At 34.1% G+C, this 20314-nt stretch overlaps 1 protein-coding gene and 2 pseudogenes across 1 annotated transcript; 2 read left to right on the top strand and 1 right to left on the bottom strand.

The window, feature by feature from the left end:
• Nucleotides 1–15835, top strand: part of LOC127160070 (zinc finger protein 850-like) — a 41688-nt pseudogene extending 25853 nt beyond the window's left edge.
• LOC127160073 (gastrula zinc finger protein XlCGF57.1-like) lies at nt 1039–6522 on the bottom strand. The gene is made up of 2 exons (XM_051102744.1): nt 6158–6522; nt 1039–3388 (listed from the first exon to the last, which is right to left on the bottom strand). The coding sequence occupies exons 1-2, from the start codon at nt 6324–6326 to the stop codon at nt 2169–2171; spliced, it is 1389 nt and encodes a 462-aa protein (XP_050958701.1). The 5' UTR covers nt 6327–6522; the 3' UTR covers nt 1039–2168.
• Nucleotides 15836–17342: 1507 nt separating the features above from the next.
• On the top strand, nt 17343–19926 carry LOC127160076 (zinc finger protein 431-like; annotated as a pseudogene).
• Nucleotides 19927–20314: the final 388 nt, after the last annotated feature.

Below are 20314 nucleotides of genomic sequence, written 5' to 3' on the forward strand. Positions count from 1 at the left end.
CAGAGTGATCAAACTACAGGTGATACATATGCATCATAAGACAATTGAACATAATATGAAACATAATATGAGAGCAGTATTATCATTTAAATCATGAAGAAAAGTGATTTACAAGAATACGTTTTATTAGTGTTCTTTGGAGAGGAACTTCATTGTTGATCTTTCTCACAGTTGAATCTGCTGGTTTTGAAGATTAAGATGAACTAAATTCACTGTGAAAACTTTAGATCTTTGTCATGCTGCTTGAAATGACTGGTCAGGACAGATTTATCCATAAGATATTTTATTTCTTGATGCATTATTGTGTCTCATTTAGTGTGATTGTATTTTGTATGCCTGTGTAGAGCAGATGAATGAGTGAAATGCTTCCCACATGCAGTGCAGTGACACGGTTTCTCTCCAGTGTGGATCCTCTCATGTCTTTTCAGTTCTCCTGACTGAGTGAATCTCATGTCACTGTGTGAACAGGTTGAAAAGGTTTTTCTCCATTGTGAATCCTCTGGTGCTGTTTCCAATGTTCAGCTAAACTAAAAGTCTTTTCACACTCAAAGCACATGTAGTCTCTCACACCAGTATGTATTTTTTGATGTTCTTTTAAATTTTGTAAATATGAAAAACTCTTTCCACACAAATGACATGAATGTGGTTTCTCCTTTGTATGACATTTCAGGTGCTGCTTCAGGATTGAAAAGATTGAGAAGATGAGAGATCCAGAACCCTGCAGAATGAAACCTGAAGATACCAAAAAACAAAGAGGTTGGCAGTTATTCTTGATCGCTCATTAATAAACATTAAATACAGGAAACTTGTAGTTAGAAAAATCATAAGATCTGTGAAACAGTTAAAGTGTTAAATGATATACAGGACAGTTTCTATGAACTGAGTACAAACTGGAGCCTGTTTATTATTATTATTATTATTATTATTATTATTATTTTCTTCTTTTTTTTTTTTTTAATAAACAGTTAAAAAAGAGCTTTGAGAAAAATCAGGAATTTTTTTAAAGGCATAATTTAAGCAAAACCTGATTTATAGTTGCTAATGTCAAATTTTCAAGTTTCATTAACAGTTAATCAGAAGTTATTTTTCTTAACTTTTGGCAACAGGCTTGATTAATACTGTCAAAAAAAAAAAAAAAAGTTTTACATCTGGTAGATCAATGTGCCCAATTCACTGAATGCTCCAGGGACATATAACTGATTTATAATATTCAATTAAATTAATGATTATTTAAATAGCACATTTCACAATACACCGTTGCAAAGCAGCTTCACAGAAAATGTAAGTTTCTACATTATATTTAGGAGTATATATCATATTATATATCAGTTGTAACTATGTCATGGTGATTCCATATGGCAGAAATGTACAGTAAAATCATGCAGTTAGTTAATGATGTATTCAAACAAAGGCTGAACATTATCAACAGCAAGGTCTTCAAAAGGGCTGGACCCAGACTGAAGCTGTGTGATTCCTACAACAGGATGCCCATCTTTTGGCAGAACCAGACAAGCGAGTAGAGAAAAATAGTGAAGCTGCTGTTCCGATCAAGAAAAAAAAATGATAATGTGCATTTGATCAGATATAATTTCAGTACAAGGTGCATTCAATGCATGATGCATTTAATAGTAATCACATATCTAAAACAGAACATTTACAGAAATAAAATGATGCAAAGTAAAATTATACACAAAGAAAAAACATTTTGACATTGTTCTTTTAGGGAGGAACTCCAAATGGTGTCTCCATGTCACTTGTAATGCCAGGTTAGGTCAGATTTATCCTGATGATATTTTATTGCTTGATAAAGACACAGCATCAGACCTGAAAGTATTGGATCTGAAGATGATCTACTTTTGTATGAGTGTGTTGAGATGTTGAATGATTCAAACGCTTCCCACATGCAGTGCAGTGACCTGGTTTCTCTCCAGTGTGGATCCTCTCATGTCTTTTCTGACTTGCTGACTGACTGAATCTCTTGTTACAGTGTGAACACTTATAAGGTTTCTTTCTAGTGTGAATCCTCTGGTGCTGTTTCATATGTTCAGTTGAAGTCTTGTCACACTCAAAGCACATGTACTCTCTGACACCAGTATGTATTTTTTATGTTCTTCCAAAATTGAAAAATGTGAAAAACTCTTTCCACAAAAATGACATGAATGTGGCTTCTACTTAGTATGAACTCTCAGGTGTCTCTTCAGGGCTGAAGCCCTCAAAAATGTTTTATCGCACTGATTACATGAGTACAGTTTCTCTCTAGTGTGGATGTTCATGTGACCCTTAAGATGGACTGATTGTGTGAAACTCTTCCCGCACTGATCACAAGTGAACAGTTTCTCTCCAGTATGAATTCTCATGTGAAGCTGAAAACTATATTTGCATTTCAAACTCTTTCCACATTGATTACACATGTACAGTTTCTCTGCTGTATGAACGTTCATATGTCTCATAAGGATAGCTTTTTGTGTGAAACTTTTCCCGCATTGATCACATGTGTACGGTTTCTCTCCAGTGTGAATCCTCTCATGTGTATTCAGATTCGTTGGATGACTGAATCTTTTCTCGCAGTGTGAACACTGATAAGGTTTCTCTCCTGTGTGAATCATCACATGCACTTTTAAACTGCTTGCTGAAGAAAAAGTCTTTTCACACTCAAAGCACATGTACTCTCTCATACCAGTGTGTATTTTCAGATGTACTTTTAAATGTCGAAGACATGAAAAACTCTTTCCACACAAATAACATGAATGTGGCTTCTCTTTTGTATGAACTTTCAGGTGTCTCTTGAGGTCTGAAGCCCACAAAAATGTTTTGCTGCATTGATCACAGGCATAAACCTTCTCTCCAGTGTGGATGTTCATGTGTCCTCTAAAGGTTGATGATTGTGTAAAACTCTTCCCACATTGATCACAAGTGTATGGCTTCTCTCCAGTATGAACTCTGATATGCTCTGTAAGGTGTCCTTTTAGTGCAAAACTCTTCCCACACTGATCACACGTGTACAGTTTCTCTCCAGTATGGATCTTCTCATGTCTTTTCAGATGTCCTGACAGACTGAATCTCTTGTCACAGTGTGAACACTTGTATTTTTTTTCTCCAGTGTGGATGTTCATGTGGTCTTTAAGGTTTATTGACTGTAGAAAACTCTTTCCGCATTGCTCACATGTGTACGGTTTCTCTCCAGTATGAATCCTCATGTGAACATCAAGACCATATTTGGTTGTCAATCTCTTTCCACACTGAGTGCAGGTGAAAGATTTCATGGCTCTTCTTTTCTTTAGATCTTTCTGTTTGGTTTGAGTGCTGCTCAAAAGTTCTTCTCTACTTTTGACATTTTTCTCCTCATATTCACTCAGTTCTTGATTGTCCTTGTTTTCTTCCATCAACTCTGAAATAAAAGTAAAAACGGTTCAGTTTTTTCCAGTAACTCTGGGTAACCCTGATGAACCCTGATGTAACAGTGTAAAATAGACAATTGTTATACACAAATTGATGTAATTTTAAACCCATTTGTCCTTGAAACTCTCCATGAATGAGGTACATTGATCTTCAAATTATTATTTTTAAAACATTATAAATTGGTGTCAGTGCTGTACACTTGCATGGCCCTTTGTCGTGATAAACAGTAAAGGCAGGGGACATAAGTGTCACTTCTGATTCGTCCTCTTTTCTCCACCTTGTTTCACATTTGTTTCAGTTTGTATGACCAACTCTGTGTTTCCATATTCCTACTATTACTACCCCTTGTAAACCACGCATCACACACTTTAGGCAGCACAATCCTAACAACCTGTGCACTTTGCCTAAAATACTACGTAAATTCACTTATAAATTAATCATAGAACTTTTATTAACAAAATGAATAAAAATAGTGTACACCATGCTATGTGCCTAATTTAAAATAACTTAGGCTACATAAAGTTTAATTACCATTTCTAAAACTGAAAATCTATTTCAGAAACTCCATTGCCGCTAATTTGAAAGTGAAAGTAAAATGCGCACAGCGCATTTATAATCTATTTAAAAGTGAAGGACAGTGAAAAAAAGTTAAACTAAAAACTAACAATTGATTGATGCCAAATTGTAAAATTGCACATGGCATATTTACAAGCTATGTAAAAGCAAAGCAAAGGAGGTGAAAACTCAAATGAAAGATATACTTTATGGATACATAATAAGAAAACCTGTTTAAGGCTATTTTACACACATTTTGCATAAAGAAAAATTTTATATTAAAACCATACTGTCAGAACATAGTTGAGAATCATCTTTATACAAAGTTTGGTTAAAAACAAAATCCTGAAAACTAAAAATGTATTGGTGATTTAAAAAAAATATATATATGTTTTGCCTATGCATGTTTATTCATGTCTTTTTATTTATTTATTTTATTGAGTCCCAATGTCCTCTACCAAGAACATAGCATAACTTTTGAATGAAATATATATATATATTTTATATATATTTTTTTTTTTTTTTTTAAATGCTTTAAACCAGGGGTGCCCTGTTCCTAAATATATATATACCTTTCCTCAGAGTTCAGTTCCAACTCTGATCAAACACACCTGTCTGTAATTATCAGCTTCTTAGATCCTAAATACTTCAGGCCCATATTCAGTGGACCTTTTTCAGTTTCCACCCATTTTGTATTTAATTATTAAGTTCAAATATATAATTTTAGTTACTTCTCATGCACCTATTTGTACTGGATTAGCATGTCTGCTAGTATCTTGGCAGGGAATGGGTGGATGTGTATCCCTGTAGGGGGGTCTGGAGAAAATTTTAGACATTTCAAAGTTAAATTCATTAATCTGGTGCACTTTGAGAGTTCAAAAATAAGAGCTCCAACCCATGTTCAGTGTGCACATTGAACAAGCAAAAAAGGTTGATGACAATTTAAAAGGGTCTAAAACTGCCCCTGGTCAGAATGTACTATGTTCTTCCTTGACCCATGATACACCCCACCACTGAGATTTCTGGGCCCCTTTCAACCTCTGGGCGCTGTGCAGTCTGTCTTCCTTTTCAAAACACCAATATCAACAAATATCAAGGAAGGAATTTTATTTTACTATTTAGGCCTACATGGTATCTGCAGGATTTTTAAAGCCAAATTAAAGGCTTTTTGTTACCTTTTTTAAGACCTGCAGAAATAGAATTAATATGAAATTAGCAGAATAAAGCAATGCCTAACATATTAAATTGATATCATGATTTACAGCTCAGATGATGTTCATTATCAAAAACAGTAACATCTGTAAAAGTAAACCTCATTTTTATATGCCAAAATTGAATTATTCTGACTGTTTGAGATATTAAAATTAACTTTTGGTCTTCACTAGTATCATACATAATGATAACCAGTAAACACACACACATAAGCCTATGGCACCTCAGTACATGGTATAAAAATTAACTACATGGTTTCTAGGTATTTGTATGAATAACAGTAATCTCAAACATTCACAAAATACTGTAATTTTATTCCATTATATCTACATTGTACAATTCGATATATTCCACATTTATGCCGCAATACCATAGTGCAGTTAGTGTTACAGTAAAATAAAATGGTAAATGATTCTAACTTTAAAGTTGCACACAGTGTTTCTCCTGTTTTTCAGCACTTTTTCATCTGTTTAAAGTGCGAGTCACTGTGTTCATCACCGAATTAAAGCGCTTTACTCTGCATCACACAGCGCTGTTTAGTGCATTTGCTCTAGTAAACTTCAAATGACTAGCGCATTTAATCCATAGCCGAATCTTGTCTTTCCTTTTTAAATTATAATTAATTTTCTTGTACTGTTTAAGGTATTTGATACTTTTATGGGTTTAAATGTCCTTGTTATTTAAAAGAACACTTGTTTATCTAAAAAAAAAAAAAAAAAAAAACGTACTTAAATTCTGGACCTTTGGCAGTATGGGGTGGGTCGTTCTGTAAGAACTGTAGTCTACCACATCCAGTTCTCAAAAGTCTTGTGAACAAATGTTCTGTATGTGTTTTATAACCTTATTTTAGTGAGTTATTTATTTATTTATTTATTTTTTTACTTTTTCTCCAACCACACATAAACGTTGTTTTCTCAAAAAGAAGTTTAAAACTTTGTAAGTCTAATGTTCCACAAATAGCCATTAAAGATGAATGACGAAAAAGACCAACCTCCTTGTTCCTCCTGCTTTATCCTCACGGTTTCTTGTTCTTCCTGTTTTATTTTCCAGGTTTCTTGTTCTTCCTGTTTTATTTTCCAGGTTTCTGGTTCCTCTTGTTTTATTCTCCAGGGTTGTGGTTCACTCATGTTCTCCTCACTCTCCTCTTTAACAAACACCATCTTCACAGCAGCAGATCTCAGTTCAGCTGATTCTCCTCCAGATATTCCTGCTTGCTTCAAAACTTAGTCACGACTATGAAAATGACAAAACTACAGGTTCTTAGCCTACTGACCTGATTCAGAAACTGTATTATTAAAACTACATTTATAACAGTTTGTGTTAAACCAGCGTCACTACCAAACAACAGAGAGAGCGCGGTGAATCAAATCTTCTTACTCTGAGATTTAATGGTGTTTGTCAAAAAAACGTATGTGTTTTAGCGCCACCCGCTGGACTGGAGTGTGAAGCGTCGAGATACGGGGAATATTTACTTAGTTCATCTATAAGGTGCCTTGATTTGTTTTGCTGTTAAAAAAGCTGATGAGCAGAAATAAATTAAAGGAAATAAATGAAAAGAAAATTATGGACTCGCATGGTATTTCACATGAATCGCGGAACGAACCGAAAGAAGGGGGTCCCAGAGGTTCTAATATTAGAAACAATACTAATTATATTAGTTAGATACCATATAGCGTATGCATTTTTAAGCTATTCTCCCACGATTCTGAAAACAAAACATTAAACAACCAAACAAAATATATAATTCACTTGAGTTTCTGACAAAAGTTTTATTTAATGTTATAAATGAATCTATTTAAAACATGTATTAATTTAAATGAGTTTATTATGTAAAAAAATATTTGAAAAAAAAAAAAAACCTTTTTCGTCCAGTTTTTGAATCTCTTGAATGTGTTTAATTCGGAAATCAAATACATCACTGTTCCCCACATATACTGGCAAAATGAAACATATAGCCTACAAAATTTATTTAAAGCGTATCATTAGGTCCAAAAACGTCATTTACTCATTTTGGATGCGGGTGCCAACATTTGCAGTGTGTAAATATAGAAATTAAGATAATTGAAAACAAGTGATAATGATAAGACGTAGTCTAATTAAAAAATAATAATAAAATTAAATAAATAAATACATAAATAGATACATAAATAAATAAATAAAATTAAAGGCATAAACATTAATGCCTTGAATTTTATGCGAGCAGCTATTGGTAGCCAATGCAAACTGATGAACAGAGGTGTGACATGCTTTCTTTTCGGCTCATTAAAAATGAATCTTGCAGCCGCGTTCTGTAATTGTAATGATTTGATAGAACTATCTAGAAGACCTGCCAAGAGAGTGTTGCAATACTCCAGCCAGGACAGAACAAGAGATTGAGTTGTGTAGTATGTTTCGAAAGAAAGGGTCTGATCTGAGCATTTTTTCTCATGTTCCTATATTTTTGTTCAGTGCCATGAAAGTGAAATTACTGAAGCTACACATGAGAGCCTCAGAAAAGTGTTCCTTTTAGAAGAACATTTTAGATGGCACTTAGAGGCTGAACTCTTCATATATAGAAATATTGTTAGATTTGATGTGGCCTTTTCATCCAATTGGAATATGCATTACATGCGTGTTATAAAAACAGGAATATGTGTCATGCATAAAATGAGAATATATGAAGGAAGATCTGGGAGAAGAATAACTTCTTTCCAGATGCATCCTGTTCTCCTATAGCGGACGGAACCTTGAGCAAGCGGATAATATGGAGAGGAAAGAAGAACAAAAGCAAGAAGAAACACAAACAGTCAAATGCACAAAAATAATTAGCAGAGCTTATATCCTGATAAGTTATATCCTGACTCAAGGTTAACTTCTCCATGGTTCTTTACAGTGCAATAAAATTTGCCTTGTGTTTGCATTTACTTAAAAAATAGCTTGAATTGAATGGTATCATCACTGTTAAACATGGATTTTTTTCGTATTATCAAGCTCCACTTTTCTGCCTTCAGCGGCGCTTGATGGAAAAAGCCGAGAGTATCGAGTCTTCTGAGGAGAAATTAGCAGATCACGGTATTTCTCATATTTACACAACCACCAAACGTACTTTATACAGTTTGTTTAAGTGGCATTGTTCAGGCTCATTTCTGTATTATTCTCATCGGGTGACGAGTTTACTCAGACCTGAGCGATTTTGAGCGTTTTTGTGTGCTGGTTTGTCAGTTTCACTGTTTCAGAGAACTGTTACTGATGTCAAGTCAAAAGTCAAAGTTTGAGATCGGTGAGAGGAATTGATGGGAATCGATCAGAAGTGTTGCTGCAGCGATTTTACGGATTTTTTTTTTTTTAATGACATTGTTGAAATATACTGAAAACGACACTTCCAAATTTTAATCTTTTTTTTTTTAACACTTTGTTTTTATAATGAGCTACGTGACACATTTTAAATCCATTTATAAATGTTAACGTAGATAAGTATGAAAAGGTAGAGTTTTACACTCGGAACATGTGTATTGCTTTGTGGTGCTCTTTTTTTTATTTGTAAAGGTTTTATGACCATTTGCATTTTTTGTACATACAAACCATTACAATGAATGCAGTAATTAGAACATCGACCTATACTTAGATTCATAGTTATTTGCTTGAGTTATGCAGGGTCCAGTGGTGATGTAGCAACTGTACAATGTGAATATACACTATATCATATATAAAGATGCATGGGAATCTTTTGACACTTTACTATTTAATTTAATATTTAAATAAACAACATTTTTTGTTGTTGTTGTTTTTAACATCAAGCATGTCCCACTCTTTTCATTCATGCATTTTTTTTTTTTTTTTTTTTTTTTAATCATTCTAATGTGTCAATAACTTTAAGGAGTACCATAAAGTTTAAAACATTATATAAACCAATAGAAAATGTATTTAAAAATTGGTTGAGGGTAGAATCGTGATTAATATCTGAATAAATTTTTCCCTATAACCAGACAAAATAAAAAGAATACCCATAAAAAGAGAAAAGCATATGTGGCAGTATATGTTCTGGACAATTCCAGATCTTTTATCTGGGCTGATTTCCAAAAAACACACACATACAAAGAAAGTATATTAAAAACAGATGTGTGCTGCTGCAGAACAACAACAGTTTCTTCCCCTTCCCATTTCCCCCTCCAAATTCAGCAGATTTATACAGACCAGAATAAGGAGTTCATAAAGAAAGAAAGAAAGAAAGAAGAAGAAGAAGAAGAAAACAATAGAAACAAAGAAATAGGAAAGTCAGGCTGAGAGGTTTATCATACAAATCCTGACTCAAATAATCTGTTTCTAACAGCAAACACAGAATAAAGAGAGATGGTCGTCTGATGATCATGAATGGCTTGTTGAATGAATGTTGATCATCTGAGGCTCATCAATTTTAACAATATTTCCATTGGTGTCGACAGACTGAGAGCATTTGTTGGTTACAAATCTGCACATTTATTTCTAAGTTTATGCTTGCAACTATTTTTCCTAATATTATTTATATTTGCAAGAATTTACATTACTTATATTTTTTCTGTACTTTTAGGTATCCACCCATGTTTGAATGAAGAAGCAGAATAAAGTATTAGCAATTAAAAAGAATTTGCGAATTTGCATCAGTTGCTTTACAATTGATAGACAAACAGACAAATGTTTAATTCAGTATAAAACTTAGTAACTTATATATTTTTGATTGTAGCAGATCAAATCCACCCACAAGGCAATTCACCATCAGTGAAGCTCCTCCCACAGCAATAAATGCTGGAATATCCCCATTTTTTTTTTTTTTTTTTTTTTTTTTTTTACAAGTGAAGACGAGCATTAAAGCATCAAGAAGAGCTGAAATCCACAAAGACAGAGAGAAGATGAGAGATCCAGAACCCTGCAGAACCAAACACACTGAAGATACTGAAGAACAAACAGGTTGAGGTGTTTATTCTTGATTTCTTATTCATTCATGATGTAAAGATTTAACCACTTCAGATTTAGATGAATAGAAATAGATTTATTTATTTATTTTGTATTGTTTTTATCAATAAATACCAATCTATGTCAAGTAAATGAACTTTCCATTATGGCTAATATTAGTATTTTAAGCATAACTTAAGCAAAATCTGATTTATAATTACTGATTAAGTAGCATTTGTCAAATTCAAGAATTTATAGTTGTACAGATTATTTTTCTTAGAAAAACTTTTCCTATAGGCCAGATGATCTATTTTTAAAAGGAGGAAATGCCAACAGCATTGCCCAACTCGTCACATATTGACGCTTGGTCTGGACCCTTTGGCGTCAATTTTTGATGCACAGGGTACCCCTTTAGCATAATTTTTGACGTGTTCATTGCTTTAAATAAGAAACCCTTGGCATCATTATGCTGATGCAAAAGGCACTTGGAATTTTATCATCATGATTAAATTATACATTGGCTAATAATATTGCCATCATTGTATATATGTTGGGGTGTGATTTTTCAATGTAAACAGTCACAAGTTTTATTTACATTTCATTATTTACACATTTACCAGCGCATAGCCCAACCATTGCCCCTAAACCTACCATTTATCAATAAAACACAAAATAACCGGAAGAGACAGCTACAGTTATACGTTTTTCAAAATGTATTAATATTCCAAGTCTTCCAAGGCAAACGATTGATTTGTGAGAGGAATACACGTGATCTGTCTCCATCCACCATAAGCTCAGTCTCTTTGAGCATAAATACATTTTTAAAAGGCCGCCTGCCGGAGGAAGTGTTTACGTCAGCCTTCAGATGTGAAATGCCATTGGTTCTTGAGTGTCTCGTGACCGATTGCATCATGCTAATGTTTGGGAGTATGTTTTGAATGAGATGTGAGCGCGTTAATGGAGCAGGGTCATTTTCAGCTATTAAAACCTTATGTTTTACTTTCTTCTTTGCATAAAGATATCGTATAAATAAATAAAGTAAATACTTGTGACTGTACTTATTCACCTGTTATGTGTTTCATATTGTTCAGAAGTGGGTAAGTTTAGGAGAAGGGTGGGTTTAGGTGCTCCAATGAAAGTGTAAATGTATATAAAATTATTAATATTTTTAATAAATGCATGCAAACCATTAAATGAAAGGTAAACAAGTGAAACTAAAAACATGCATTAAAAAGTGACCCAAAGGGTGCATCAAAAAGTGATGCCATGTTAAGAGTTGTCGGACACAAAAATGCTAATATAAATGTGACCCTGGACCACAAAACAAGTCTTAAGTCGCTGGGGTATATTAGCAGCAATAGCCAAAAATACATTGTATGCCTCAAAATTATTGATTTTTCTTTTATCTCAAAAATCATTAGGAAATTAATTAAAGATCATATTCCATGAAGATATTTAGTAAAATTCTTACTGTAAATATTGATTAGTAATATGCATTATTAAGAACTTAATTTGGACAACTTTAAAGTGATTTTCTCAATATTTAGAGTTTTTTTTTTTTTTTGCACCCTCAGATTCCATATATTCAAATAGTTGTATCTTGGTCAAACATTGTCCTATCCTAATAACCATACATCAATGGAAAGCCTAATTATTCAGCTTTCAGGTGATGTATGAATGTCAATTTCGAAACCTTGACCCTTATGGGGTCCAGGGTCACAAATGGTTTATTTAAAACTAGTTAAAGCAGCAGTCAATCTAGACTTTGAGCATGTCAAGTTTCTACTGACACATAAACTAAAAATGCAGGAAAATTCACTTCAGCTTGTGTTTTCAGCGTTTTACGTTTTACAAGCGTATAAATGGAAGTCAGTGGAACATGAAGTCTAATGTGACCAGCATTTGGTAATTCAAAAGTCTTTAGCAAAACAAATTTAATTGGTCTAAAAATGTGTCAGCATTGTATATTTTCATGTTGATAGTGAGTAAGATTGTCATCTTTGTCATTCAAATATCTTTAATCATTCTCACTACAGAAATGTGTGATTTGTGCCTATAATGTTTTAACAATAATACACTCTTAAAAATAAAGGTGCTTTAAAAGGTTCTTCACAGTGATGGCACAGAAAAAACATTTTTCTTTAAAGAACCATCTCTTTCTTACCTTTTTAATAATCTGAAGAATCTTCTTTCACCACAAATAACCTTTTGTGAAACAGAAAAGTTCTTCAGATGTTAAAATTTCTTTACAGAACCAAAAAAGGTTCTTCTATTGCATTGTGAAACACCTTTATTTTTAAGACAGTAATTGGAAGTTCAGTGTAATTATTTTATAAAAATTCATCTACTTTGTTAAATCAGGGCTATTTTTTATTTGTAAGCTTTTTTTCTTTCATTTCAGAGCTGATGGAAGAGAATGAAGAACTGAGTGAAGTGGAGGAGGAACATCATGACAAACCTGGAGAAAAACCTTTAGGTCACTCAAAGACTAAAAAGACATTTTTAAAGAAAAGAAGAGCCAAGAAATCTTACATCTGCACTCAGTGTGGAAAGAGTTTCACAGCCAAACATAGTCTTGAGAGTCACACGAGGACCCACACTGGAGAGAAACCGTTCACCTGCAATCAGTGCGGACGTAGTTTCCCAAGAAAAGATAGTCTTGAGATTCACATGAGGATCCACACAGGAGAAAAGCCGTTCACCTGCGTTCAGTGCAGAAAAAATCTCAAACAAAGCAAATCTTTGTTCTCACATGAGAAGCCACACTGAAGAGAAGCTGTTCACCTGCTCTCAGTGTGGAAAGAGTTTCAAACATAAACACAGTCTTGATACTCACATGAGGCTTCATACGGGTGAGAAACCATTTACGTGTGATCACTGTGGGAAACAGTTCACACAAAATATTCACCTTAAGGAACACATGAAGATCCACACTGGAGAAAGGCCGCATCCGTGTGATCAGTGTGGGAAGTGTTTCAAATGCAAAGGTAGTCTTGATGTTCATATGAGAATTCATACTAGAGAGAAGCCTTTTACATGTGAACAATGTGGGAAAGGTTTCATGCAGTCAGCACACCTTAAAGGACACATGAGAATCCACACCGGAGAGAAGCCATTCATGTGTGAACAGTGTAAAAAGACATTCACAAACAAACAGAATCTTCTTGTTCACATGAGAATCCACACTGGAGAGAGGCCGTTCACATGTGTTCAATGTGGAAAGAGCTTCATTCATTCAACAGACCTTAAGAATCACATGAGAATCCACACGAGAGAAAAGCCTTTCACATACAAAGTCACTCTAAATGGTCACATGAGAATCCACACAGGACAGAAGCCATATGCATGTGATCAGTGCAGCAAAACATTTGATATGGCATCAAACCTGAAGAAACACCTGACAGTTCATACAAATGAGAAACCACATTCATGTTCTGTATGTGGAAAGAGTTTTTCTCTGCGGCAAAGTTTACATAAACATGAGAAAACACATACTGGTGTAAAAGCTTACATGTGCTTTGAATGTGGGAAGACTTTTATTTCAATGAATCATTTAAAGCAGCACCAGAGGATTTACACTGGAGAGAAACCTTACAAGTGTTCACACTGTGACAAGAGATTCAATCGGTCAGAACATCTGAAAGCACATGAGAGGATTCACACTGGAGAGAAACCGTACACATGTGATCAGTGCGTGAAGAGATTCACTGTTAAATGTCACCTGAAGAAACATATGAAGATCCATGCAGTGGAAAAAAACAGATCACCAGAGTCTGAAATCACGGTAAGTAGTTCATCTTTATGTGCTGAGAAACAAACTTAGTTTCTTAACAACTACATCAAGCAGTTTGCTAGTTGACTGATATCTGCTTGGAAAGTCTAACATTATTATTAGGAATTATCATATTATTATTATTATTATTATTATTACTATTGTTATTAGTAAGTCAATATAATGAAATAAAAAAGTCTCTCATTATTTTTATATTTAGATTTTGATTTTTGTAACTGACTTCACATGACTGAAACTGATATATACAAAAGAGTCCCTTTCAAGGAAAAGTCTGTTCACTCTGTGGCAATATTTGCAACACCTCTGTGAAGCTATTTCTGACATTCAAGACCAAATCTTATCTAATTAAATGGGAGAATCCTGACATCTAATTGCAGTAAATTACATATTTCAAATCAGCAACAAAATCTGAAATAAACTGCCCCATGAACACTGTTTCTTATACTCAAAAAGACTTTAAAAAGCTTATTTCCCAGTCTAGACCAGCCAATGCCCATGTGCGGTCATAAGTACGAGCACATACACCCTCAGATTTTTGGGGATTTTAAATGCAACTTCCAAAAAAAGAGACAAATGCTGCACATTATAACCAATTACATGCGATTCTGTTGAACTTATGAATGCAATGACCAGTCAGAGGTGTTCAGATGAGTCATCGCTGACACACCTGTGTTTTGTTGAGTGCACGCACTCGCTGACTGAATTATACTCTTTGGTGAATTCTCCTATCAGAAACAACAAAGTGCAGATGTGTGTAAGAATGTAAGAAATTGGTTTCACACTGGCTACGTTTACATGCACCCAAATAATCCATTTGTAATCGGATGACGCTTCCTCTCTTATTCACTGTCAGTTAGCATGTGATCAAATGTACACATCTTAGTGGGCTCTCAGCTTTATTTTCACAGTGTGACAGAAAAGAGATTAAAACACCTCAGTAAAAAATAAATGAATAAATAAATAAACTTTGCAACGTTAATTACAGATGCTGTTTTCATAGTAGGACAATTACTTGCTTCATTTGTATAGTTTGAAACTACATTTAAGGTATAGAAACAACTGCATATTTTATTGTTCTCATTCTGTAAAGTTGAAGAGCATTTAAATAAAATGGGAAGAACTCACATGACTTCCTAACATTTACAGGCTATAATCATTAAATTATGCAATAGGAAAAACACATCTCAAGCCTTAGTAAACGACTCACTCATCTGTGCAGTGTCTGAAATCTGAAATATTGATTATTTGTATTGTATTATGTCTGTTGGAAATGAAACTTGTTTCATGGCAGAAACTTGAAACTTGTTTTTGGCAGAACCACCAGAAATCAATCAGTTCACAGAAGAAGGAAAGGACAGGGAGAAGAAGAGTGATCCAGAATCCTGCAAAATGAAATGTCACGACAACAAAGAGGTTGGTGTTTATTCTTAATTCCTCCTTCATCATGCTGAAGAACATGCTTATGCTCACTAGAATTAGAAACAGAAACTAGAAACAGTGCTGACTTTCAACTACATGATTAGCAAGTTGTTTGTGTGAAATAATCCATTGAAAATCACACTTTTGCCATGTGAGGAATTTGTGCCTTTGGCAGACACTTTTACAATGGCTGAAAGTGCAGTGAATGTAGCACCATCTATTGAACAGGCTTGACTTTGCTTTTCCTTCAATCCAACACATATTTGTTTTAGGTTTGGTCTGCAAGAACCATCTGTCAGTAAGTTTTGCATACAATCAAGTCTGCACCATCTGCAGTTTCATGACCAAACCAGTGATATATTACACAAATCATCTTCATGACATTAAAATAGATCATAATCATGCACAACTGCTGTAAAGCATATTTTATGGATTAAAATGACTATTGAACTCATAGTGATTTTGACTTTGGGGTTTTCATCACCTTTCATTTCCTGTTAGTCTGAATCATGATTTAATGTTTTTTTTAGACCCGGTGGACGTGAACAAAAAGGAAAAACAGAAGCCAAAAAATCTGCCAGCTGCCTTAAAAAAAAATTGACATGTAAATCAAGATTGAAGATTCACATGAGAGTTCACACCGGGAAGAAGTGGTCCTGAAGAAACACCTGAAGATGACTGGGAAGTCTTTTACTACAAAAGATGAACTGAAAGAGCACCAGAAAATGCATACTCACACCTTTACAGGTGACCTGAAGAAGAATTTATCAAATGTTTAAGGCAGATGTTCTGATATTGATTGTTAACCTCTTCTTCTTTTGAGATGCTTTGGCTGTTATACAGTAAAGAGAGAGAGAGAGAGACTGGCATCATTTGGTTTAAATTTTACTTAATTTTTATATTTTTCTCTTCTATATTAACCACACACAAAAAATGAATCTCACATTATGTATAAGCTATTTTATGATTCAAATGTTTATTTTGGAAAAGGACATCCATAATGAATTTGATCTCGTCATTCTGGGTGTGCTGTCCAGAACTAAAGTCAGGTGAGAATGGATTACATTGTGAGGTGATCCTGAAAAACAATGACAAGACATGATTGATAGATGCCTTTTGACTGATGATTTATAGCATCTTTCATCTGTGCTGTGTTGCCTCAGTTTGGTCTGTTATTTTCACTGGTAAAGGAGGGACTTCATGAATGAAATGACAACAAAAATACTACTACTACTAATAACTCAATGACCAGCAAGAAAGTACAATCCATGTCACATTTGCATCATTTTTGCCTTATGATATTTGGGTAAAATCACCATCTGTAAAACCAGCATAAAAGAGCAATCCCTCCAACCCACAAAAAAGATGAATAATTTTTATATTCTTATGAGCTACACCATGTAAAATCTTACACATAACAGATAATGGCGAAGCCAACAGGGAACACAAGGGTATCCTTACTGTCAGCATTATCCTAAAAATATATAACAAAAAAAAAAAAAAAACACGTTTTGTTTTACTTCAGGCTTATATGGTAGACAAATATAGCCTACATCTATCAGTAGCACTTTTAAGGTTTCTTAACTAGTTGCTTATAAGCATGCATATTACTGGAATTTTAGCCAGTTGTTAATACTAATTTAGCACATTTTAATGTCTTACATGACCTTATTCTACATTCCTAATCCTACCAAATACCTAAACTTAACAACAAACTATTAATATGCAGCAAATTAGGAATTAGGAATTAGGAAAAGTCGGAGTTAATAGTGAATAAGTGTATTCTAAAGTGTTACCCATCTACCTCAACGTCAATACGTTTTTCTCTCTGTATAAATTATATAGACCTAGCTATTGACATACTGAAATTAACTGACATTGCCTCTTAGCTAATAATTTAATTATACATGCTGCAACGTTGCACGATTGCTAAACAAAAATAACTTTAGCAATTATTCAACATACCACTTCTAGACCGGTCTGTTCTGATGGCTCATACTGTACAGCCTCCCCCTACTGGACACATCAGGAAAAACAGCCTCCCCGTCCCGTTCAGAACGCAATGAGCGATCCAGAAATTATACAGATCAGCGAGAGAGACTCAACAGAACACACCCGCAGCAGCAGCGGGACAGCCGTGATGAGCAGGCCGCGCTGAACTCAGACCGGAGCCGCAAACACAAGCCGGAAGTGAGCGCTAGTCTGCTAAACAAGAGTTCAGCTGATTCTGCTGCTAAGGGTTGGTGTTTCTGCTGTGGATTGTGGTGAATCCTGCAGAATGAAACACACTGAAGAACCAGCTGGTTGGTGTTTATATTCATTAATTCAATAATAATGTCGACGGTTAAAACTTCAGACAGTTTCATATTTTGGTTTGTTGTAACAGGAAAAAACAATCTTTATAGCTGTTGAATAATCTAGATGAAGCAGCAGATAATAAGGGGTGCTGTCTGTTTCTATATGTATGTTAGATAACTGTGTAGTTGATCAAAAATATTGACTTGTTCTCCCTATATTTCAATGATCAATTTGTAAACATTCGGGATGCACGTGCATCATGGTTGCAAAAACCGGGAGAGATAGCCTTCCCTGGTGAGAAAACACATACATATAAAATGGTTAGGTATGTTTTGATGCTGGGATGCTGGTTGATTATATGTCATATTCAAAATGTTATTCAAGCTGGTCGTTAGATAGTGGGTCAAGGACCAGAAACAACCAGCAAAGGACCAGCATAAACCAGCAAAGGACCAGTTTATGTCCAGCACTTTTTTCCCTTTAACCAGCATTCCAGCATCAAAATTTATTTACCAGCATGTTAAATTGAGTTATAAAGTTTGAATTAGGAGATATACACAGATACAGTAAAAAAAAGTCTGATTTAAAAAAATAAATGTTATAGAAAAATTGATTAGATGTCATTTTCGAAATGTTCTCTGCATATTACAAGAGCCTGTCACCCAGCGGCGATAAACACTGTTATTCAATGAAGTTGACGTTAGATAGTGGGATACAGATCCGAAACAGGGAGGACGTTTTTTTGTGGGCGGTTTTCAAGTGAAGCCATGGAATAAATAAAAAGAAAAATGGTAAATTTGATTTTATATTTTAAAATTTTGAATTTATTATCGCAATTCCAAGATTATATCTCACAATTATAATAAGGACAAACAGTTTAAATCAAATTTATGTTTTCTCTTTTAATCATCAGCTCAGAACAGGAGTTCTGTGTTTAAACATCTATGTTAGCTTCAAATATATATATATATATAATATTATAATCTATAAAAATGATTTGCATTCCAATTTTGACATCAAAAGGCACAACTATATATATTGCATAAAAATTATGAACATTTTGTAATGCAACTGTCTACTTTCCACTATTAAAGCAGGGTTCACTTTTATGTCTATATATATCATATATATATATTTTTTTTTTTTTTTTTTTTTTTATGATTTACTGAAAATGCTTACTTTTATTTCAGAGCTGATTGGAGAAAGTGAGGAAAATTAAGAATCGAGTGAAGTTGAGGAGAAAAATCTAGAGAAAACTGGAGAAAAACCTTTGAGTTGCTCTCAAACCAAAAAGAGAGATTTAAAGAAGAGCCAGGAAACCTTCCACCTGCACTCAGTGTGGAAAGAGTTTCACATGCAAATATAGCTGTGATGTTCACATGAGAGTTCATCCTGGAGAGAAACCGTACACATGTGATCAGTGCGTAAAAGTTTTTCACACTCATCAAGCCTTAAGGAGCACATGAACATCCACAATAGAAAGAAGCAGCACGCATGTGATCATTGTGGCAAAATATTTTTGTGGGGTTCAGACCTGAAGAAACACCTGAGAGTTCATAAAAGAGAAGCCACATTCATGTAATGTGTGTGGAAAGAATTTTTCATTTCTACAAAATTTGAAAGAACAACAGAAAATACACACTGGTGTGAAAGAGTACATGTGCTTTGAGTGTGAAAAGACTTTTATTTCAGCAAACTGTTTAAAAAAGCATGAGAGGATTCACACTGGAGAAAAACCTTTAAGTGTTCACACTGTGACAAGAGATTCAGTCATTCAGGACATTTGAAAAGACATGAGAAGATCCACACTGGAGAGAAACCTTACAAATGTTCATACTGTGACACAAGATTTAGTCGGCCAACACATCTGAGAAAACATGAGAGAATCCACAATGGAGGGAAACCGTTAACATGTGAGCACTGTTGGAAGAGTTTTACACAAAAAGGAAACTTTACAAGGCATATGAGAGTTCATACTGGAGAAAAACCATTCACTTGTAATCAATGTGGAAAGAGTTTCAAACATTTAGCAAGCCTTAAGGATCACATGAACAATCACACTGGAGAGAAGACACACATATGTGATCAATGCGGTAAAATGTTTTCGAGACCTTCGCACCTGAAAAAACACCTGAAAGTTCATACAAAGGAGAAGCTACATTCATGTCATTTGTGTGTAAAAAGTTTTTTATGTCTACAAAGTTTGAAAGAACATCAGAAAATACATATTGCTGATGCTGTGTCCTCAACAAGTATGACACAGTAATGCATCAAGCATTAAAATCATCATAAATCCTTCCTAACTAGTTATAAGTGACACAACAAAAAAACATTATCTAATTTTTCACAGTGAATAAAGTTCATCTTCAAAAAAATATGTTAAATCCATTCAGACCTGAATGATTTTGTGTGCTTTTGTATGTTTGTTTGTCATCTAAAATGTCTTGGAATTAGAAGGTTTTATCTGCATTCTGAGCAGTTTTGATTCCAGTTTCCACTTTTGATTCAGTTTGCATTGCATGTAGCAAAAATTATATGGTGATCTTATATGGGGAAGTCTTTTTCATACATTCTAATTCTAAAAAGTCATTTTCTGCTTGGAATTATAAGCTTCTATCTTGCAAAACATTAATTTAAGCAACAATTTTAAAGAAGTACAAACAGTTTACTTATGGTTCTGTCTTGCAAAATGTTAATTAAAGCAACATTTTTCAAGAAATATGATTATTA

This window comes from Labeo rohita, unplaced genomic scaffold, assembly GCF_022985175.1.
Source record: "Labeo rohita strain BAU-BD-2019 unplaced genomic scaffold, IGBB_LRoh.1.0 scaffold_286, whole genome shotgun sequence".
Taxonomy (NCBI): domain Eukaryota; kingdom Metazoa; phylum Chordata; class Actinopteri; order Cypriniformes; family Cyprinidae; genus Labeo; species Labeo rohita.